The 7,414-nt window shown below is 36.0% G+C and overlaps 1 protein-coding gene across 1 annotated transcript; it reads right to left on the bottom strand.

The window, feature by feature from the left end:
• Positions 1-2,476: 2,476 nt before the first annotated feature.
• LOC111404330 (putative glycerol-3-phosphate transporter 1) lies at positions 2,477-3,788 on the bottom strand. The gene is made up of 2 exons (XM_023033152.1): positions 3,658-3,788; positions 2,477-3,418 (listed from the first exon to the last, which is right to left on the bottom strand). The coding sequence occupies exon 2, from the start codon at positions 3,341-3,343 to the stop codon at positions 2,477-2,479; it is 867 nt and encodes a 288-aa protein (XP_022888920.1). The 5' UTR covers positions 3,344-3,418; positions 3,658-3,788.
• Positions 3,789-7,414: the final 3,626 nt, after the last annotated feature.

Raw genomic sequence — 7,414 nt, 5'->3', positions numbered from 1 at the left:
TTGGTCTAATGAATGAAAGGCACGATTGACCTCAGTCGCAAATAATCTGCGCTTTACCGATGACCAAAGTTGTTCGAAAAGAGGGTGAGTAGCATGACAAGGATTAAAAGGGGCTAATGAAAAATGGCTTGATAAATGGAGGTTGCGAGCGTTTATAGCCTCTGCTTCCACCTTATTAATGGTATGAAAACGGTCGTTTAAGTTCTTCGAATAGCAAAGAGGAACAGGCCAAGTTTGGCCGAAACCAAGCTGCCGAGCAAAAAATTGGGGAGCATAAATTTCTACCCCAACTTTGGCATTGGTCCCAGTCAAGATATCGTGGAAAAGCTCCCTCCCAGTTAAGAACTGGATCCAAATTAGAAGAGAGGTGCTCGCGCTATCTAGAGTGGAAGGAGGATGTACATAGTCTGGAGTTAAAAAAAGGAGGAAAAGGAAAGAAGGAAGAGATTGAATCTAAAGAATAAAAGAATGAAAAAATGTCCCTTCTGGACATACTTACAGGAGTTAAAGGCTCCATAGCTAGCCCGTAAAAGCTAGCAGAAGGACGAGAAATGGATGGAGCACCAAGCGATGGAAAATAGGATCTCAACCACAGTTGAGTGAACCAAAGAGGTCCACTGCCAGTAGGAGATGCACCATTCTTCAATTGAGCCTGAAAAAAAGCCATACCTCTATAAAGGGCAGCCAAAAACAAAGAACATAAATTCAAAGGCTTGCCACGCGCCAGTTCGTGCGCTATAGGTAGATAACTCAGAGAGGGCTTTATACTAGGCACGCACAACACATATTTACAAAGCCAAACTAAAAGGAAGGCCACTCGCTCAGCATGAGTAAGCTCAACACTCGAATGATTGTGGAGTGTCTGCAGGCTTGAATAAGAATCGGTATAGTTTTTACTGAACTGTGGGGCGCCACCAGAAACTAAGATGCCTGGGAAAATGGTATCGCCCAAAGGTGGTAAATTTACCAGGGCCCTAACATCCCTTAACGTAATAGACATGGGGCCAAGAGGAAAAATAAAGGTGTTTTACTCAGAGGACCAAAAGCTCAAAGCAATCGGAAAGAGCGCTGAATCAAAAGTAGGGGAGCGAATAGAGACTTCCAACAAATCAGAAATTCTAGCGCTATCAAAAAGTGCCTTAGTAGGACCATGACCCACAAGACGAGCATGCCACCTACGAAAAGCTACGTCAGATTTGGGCCAAGTGCGAATACCTCTTTCACGAAATGGCTCCAGCGGCAAAGAATTCAAAAAAGGAGGGCCATGAGTGCAAGGAAACAGCTGACCCACCGCCGCCTGTTCAACTGCCTCCGCACTGTTGAAGAAAGGACCCAAGTAAAACTCATTACGTCCAACATCGGTGGGCGCGAGAAAACTTGGGGTTACGTATGAACGACTCAGAAGTTTCTGAAAGTCATCAAAACTAAAGGAGTCGCTAGCATGAGATTGTGAAGCAGCCATTGAAGAAAGAACGAAACTTTGCAGAGTTACGTAACAAGGAAGCAAAAGATGAACAGTGAATCGTGAAGGATGCGCAAGAAATATGAAACGTGATTTGGTAGCAGTAAAATGGCGTGTTTGGAGTTTATAAAGGTTTGCAAAGCGACGCACTTTTCAAGTTATAGAGGGAAACAATGATTGAAATTCTTTGGGAATTGCGAACGTTGCTGGAGACGTGAAGTGAATATGGCAAAATTCAATAATTATTATTAATTCTGCCACATTGGGGGGTAATTGTTGACACATAAAAATTCAGCCCAAATCGAACAGCCCAGAGAGTAAAGCCCAATTGGAGATCCCCAAATCAGACAGCCCAAAGAACGAAATCCAATTGAACAAATCAAGGTGAATGCCCAAATAAGCAGCCCAATAGTGCGGTAACGCCATCGCCCAAGTTTGCAAGTCGCTCAGAATCTGAACGAATAGAGTGGCATACGGTCGCCCAGAGTCTCGCCCAAATCTTCAAGTAGCCCAAGGTATCAACAAATATAACGCATTATGATTGTCAAGAAATGCAGTTATTGAGACAGTTGCTAAAGTAACCTTATCACGTTCCACGACTCAAGGGGTTCAATCGAAAGCGGTTGAACGATGCAAGATAATGGCAGCAGTTAAAAGGACAGTTTCATGACAAAATGGCCACTACAAAGAAAGTGGGTAGTTATAGGGCGATCAAGCAGTTTTTTAGAGCAGTTAATCACAAAGGGATCGCCTATGAAGTATAAAAGGGAGAAAGAACATAGAAGCAAGAGACCGAATCCAAAACTCTCGAACAGAGAATATGTAATTTTCATTCCTTTAGCTTTTAAACTTAAACACTTCTTTTTCTGTAACTCGTGTGCTTGCGCCCCTCGGAGGCACGTTGTTTTCCGTTTCCAATTGTAAAGTTCATCGCCAATAAAAAGAACACCCATTTTTGGGACTTTGTCTCAAGAGGTTTCGTCCCTTACACAATCGTCTGATCTTCTTTAATTGTTAGCGAATTAACACGCGCGAAACAACTTCTTCCCCTACTTTTTTGGGAGAGGGGAGATCATCGTAGTCTATATCAGCTCCAACGGATTCAGGACTTACCGGTAACAAAAGAAATACGGCTAGCCCGATAAAAGTTGTGCCTAGACCGGGAACAACCATGGACCAACCCCATCCATACTTCAACAAAATAGAAGCAACCAGAGACCCTGTAATGTTCCCAATCGAGGTGTGAGCATTCCATATACCCATTATAACTCCTCGCTTCTTCTTGCCGAACCAATTACCTATGACTGCAACAACAGAAGGCCAACCAGTCGATTGGAACAATCCGGCAAGCATTTGGACTATCAAGTAGTAATAAAAGATATGAACGTTCGCCCAATATCCAACTCCAAATAGAGCAGTGAATACACCAGTTCCCACCATTCCTATGGTCAGAAATCGTCTAAAATCCATTCGATCACCCATGTGCCTGGAGAAGAACATTCCGATAGCATAAACAAAGAGGAACCCCACGTCAAGTTCACCGAGCAATGATGTACCATCGGAACCATTAAATGGTTCCCAACCCGCTCCAAGCATCCATGAATTTCTAGTGATCTCCAATGGCTTGTGTGCATATGCCCTTCTCCACGAGAAGGACGATTTCAAGTTCACATCCGGTGATTGGGGATCGAGTGCACTTTTCACAATGCTAGTAGTTTTTCGTGTAGCGTGGTAAGCTGTGTACGCTAAAAAAGTTACTAATAGGACAATGGCTTGATAGGTTCGGTAAGAAATGGTCGATCTTTTTATGTACTCTGCAAATCGGATCCCCGGGGGCTTGCTGATTTTTATTTCTTGGACTGGTTCTGCAATTGAACCCATCAAAATCTTCTTTTTGTGATTAGATTTTCTCGAAAAAAGAATTTAAAACCTCCTCCAATTACAAGAACTCGAAACCTGAAACCCAGAAAAATAACCGTAAAGATGTGTTGAGCAACGTAGAAACTTGTACAAAATTCAGAAACAAGACAAAGACAAACATGTCAAAATCCATTTTCACACTCCAACCCCGGCCAATATTAAACAGAAGAACACCATTATTTCTCGAATACTAAGGCCTAGAATATAATAAACTACGGACTAACTAAAGATGGATCCGAATCCAACAGTTTATCGATCCTTATTAAATAGATTACCTGAATAATTAAGAGTCAAATTATACTAGAAAATCTTGTTCTTGTCTTCCCTCAGAAACATTAGCAACTCATCCACATCCACTGCTTCAGATGTAATGTAATAAATGCATAAAACTGAAAAAGAAAAAATTGTCATATTTGAAAAAGAAGAAGATTATGGTTTTGTTAGATTTACCAAATACTAAACTTTGAACCTAAAAATTGTTACTTGGATTGTTCAGAGCTTCATAGCTCTTAAGAAATAATATTATGTATATATATTGCAGATTTTCACCAAAAAAAATAAAAATAAAAAAATGCCCGCAAATTCACGTTTTAAAGCTTTTTCCAGAGCATCACGAAATTGTTTCATATTAGTGATTCTAATTATGTCAGAATAACTGAAAATTTAGAATAAATTAAGAAATGTAAAATAGATTTTAGCCATATAAACATGGATTAAGTTAAAAAAAAATAAAAAATAACTTACTTTTTGATCGTCGGAGTTCGAGGAAGTCCTTTGTCTCTCTCACTAGGATACTATAATGGGTTTTTTCTTGTTCGCAGACTCGCGGTTGCTCAAAGAGGGAGGTACATTTAAGGCTGTTTGTAAGGTTAATTAGTATAAAATAAAATGTTATTACCTTTCAATATTTTTGTTCTAAACGTTTCCATCTTTTATTGTTTTGACATTTTCATCTCTTTTTTCACATTTTATTGTAAAAAAAATGTCATTTTCACCAAATTTCAATGTAAAATGACTAATATACCATTCTATTTAAATAAAATAAAAAATAAATTACAATTTTACTCCTAAGTTTTTCAAAAACTTACAATTAACCTCATCTGGAGCTACCGGCCTCCATGATCCATCTCACCAACAATTAGCCAACCATTGCCTAAAACACTGGAGTTCACACCACAAACAACTGCTATCAACCCTCAGACACTTTTCCATAAAGAAATTGAACAAACAACAAATTTATATGGTCAAATTAATATAAAAAAAAAAAAATGCAACTTATCAAGCATGCAACACGCCACCTTTTTCGTCAATTTTGACGCTGGCAGTGGTTTCCACTTCACCACATCACGCGCCACTTGCTACAACAATGAGCTTCTATCAGTTTTATTCTAATATGCCCCCCAAAATTTTGGTTAATTATTGCCCAATAAAAAAATTGTAAGTTGTTGCTGTAGATTTTGATTTTGTACATCTGTTGATATTTTAAGGACATGAAGAGATGTCGTCTAGTGAGTATAATTGATTGGGGTGTTAGGAATGGCATGGGTCTTGTCAGAACATGTGGTGCCACCAGTATTTGTATTTGCGAATTAGGTATTTTGGCTTATAATTCCGAACAAATCTATTGACATGAAAGTTGGATGTTGGATGGTATGTGTAGAGGGGAAGTGAGAGCTTTCATGTGATATAGAGGTCCCACCACTGGCGGAGCCACGTTGGGTCACTTGACCCACCAACTTAAAATTGAGGTTTTTTTTTAATTCATGTATTTATTTATTAAGGAAAATCATATTTGAAGCAGAAAAATTCTAGCCCAAAAAATTTGAAAACTTTAAATGAAGTTTTAATTTTTTTAAAGAACATGAAAGATTCATTCATCAAAAGTTATATACCTCTTTTTTGGGGAAATTATTTCATTTTTATGATTTCTTTCTGTTTTTTCTTATGAAATGGAATTAGGGATCCATTTAAGTGTTCCAAAATTTATTTTGTTTTGGCGATTTTATTGTAATGAATTCTTGCCATAATTTTTGTCTTTATTTGAACTAGAATGCATTTGATAATTTAACATTCAAAATTGTTGTAATTTTTGTATTTTTCTCTTGAATTAATTGTGATGGAAAATTATTTTAAACGTAAATATGTGTGTTTTTTTTTATGATCACGATGTTAATTAAATAAATATTTGAGATAAACGTGATGAAAATGATGTTAAAGATAAAAATTATGACAAAAATAGTGGTATTCATATAAACGTGAAGCTATATTTTTTTTCCAAGTTTAATTGTGTCCCACTAATTAAAAATGTCTGCGTCTGCCACTGAGCCCCACGATTTGGGCGATTGTTGCTTGGAGTTTTTTTGCTTCAAAATTGGCAGCCCCATTTGGTGATGGAGGAGGGAGAGAGAGGAAGAGGAGAATAAGAGAAGAGAGAAAGGGTTTTTTTTTTTTTAAATATATTTTAATAATTTATTTCGACAAATTTGTACTTTTTAAAAAAGAGTAAAATTGCAATTTGTTCTTTATTTCTTTTCTTTTGTTTTCTTTTTTTAATTTAAATAAAAGAGTATATTGATCCTTTTATGTTAAAATTTGAAAAGACGTTTTCACAATGAAAGGTGAAAATGCAAAAAATGATAGGTATAGATGTTCTACACAGTAATATTGAAAAGTAGCGACGTTTTGTACTAATTACCCGATTGTAATAGAGACCAAATTTTACAATACCGTAATTGCCCTCGTTGGCTTTTGGCCTTTTATGGCTGGAGAGTACCGCAATGACATATATAACCCTCATGTGGTTTCATTTTAGGTGCGAAATGTGTTATTCAATTTTGGTGTACATTCAATTAATTATTGACATATCATCAATTTAGTGGGTTTAATGAGGGTAATTTTGAGATATCATGTTAATTATTGATGATATATCATATTAACAACAAAATGAATAGCAAAATTGTATAGGAGATTCCGAGTCCCAATTCTAATAGTATTTTAATGCTAAAAATAATACGACTAGAGAGGAAAACCTTAACGTTATCCTATAATTGTACAGTTTTACTACAATTACACATGTTTGACAATTTTATTTTCACTATTTGACATAACAAATAATTTTATCATTAATAAATTTAACAACAATTATTCAAATCAATTATCTCAATTTTGACACGTCAAAAGTTGACAACCTGTATATACAACTCACTGAATTCATAATTGTAAGCTCATTCGTTAACACTGAGATTTGGTACTACTCGTGTTATTGGACATTGTGTCACTTTGACATTACTTTTATATTTATTTTTATTTATTGAAGAATTTTGTGCAAAAGTTACTTTGATCAACTTTCTTTAAAAATTATTTTAACCCAATAAAATACTTTAAAAAACGTATGAAAACACGTGTAAAAATAACTTTTTAATCATTTTCACTCTTTAAAAGTCATATAAACGACTTTCAAAATCTCATATGTTACTTTTATTTTACTGATAACACTATTTATACATTGATAATTTAATATGTTGTTTTAATGCATTTTTGAAAATTCTATATTCTTGCAATGTGTATAGTGAAAAAATAAAAATGAATTGAAGTTTTTAATATTTTTGTCCAGAAGGTTGTGGTTTAATGTAAAAGTATAAGGGTTTTGCTAAATGTACATTAGATTGCCACTTTGATATACAGACTCCTCACAAGAGGGGATCTACTATATTTTTATTGGGCGTGGATGTGGGGCCCATTTTGTGGGAATGCTGTACACCGAAGTGTGTACAAATAACAAAATCAGAATTATATTTTGTCTAAGGTAAATTTAGTCAAATATATGTTCTCGCGCCCTATTTTACACCAAAGGGTAGGCCTTTGGACACTAGCTTTATCAGATTTCGAAATACAATATATACCTCAAAAGGCAGTCAAAAATCAGGCTTTGGCTAACTTCCTAACCGATCATCCATGCCTTGACATGCCTGAGGAAATCGAATTAGAAATCAACTCGTTTGGACTAAAACCTTGGGTATTGTATTTCGATGG

The sequence above is a fragment of the Olea europaea genome, chromosome 11, assembly GCF_002742605.1.
Source record: "Olea europaea var. sylvestris chromosome 11, O_europaea_v1, whole genome shotgun sequence".
Lineage (NCBI taxonomy): Eukaryota > Viridiplantae > Streptophyta > Magnoliopsida > Lamiales > Oleaceae > Olea > Olea europaea.
Note: the sequence above shows the minus strand (reverse complement) of the source record. Positions and strands in the feature narration are given on the sequence as shown.

Coding starts and splice junctions, on each gene's coding strand:
- LOC111404330 (XM_023033152.1), bottom strand. CDS start 3,343: ATGGGTTCAATTGCAGAACCAGTCCAAGAAATAAAAATCAGCAAGCCC.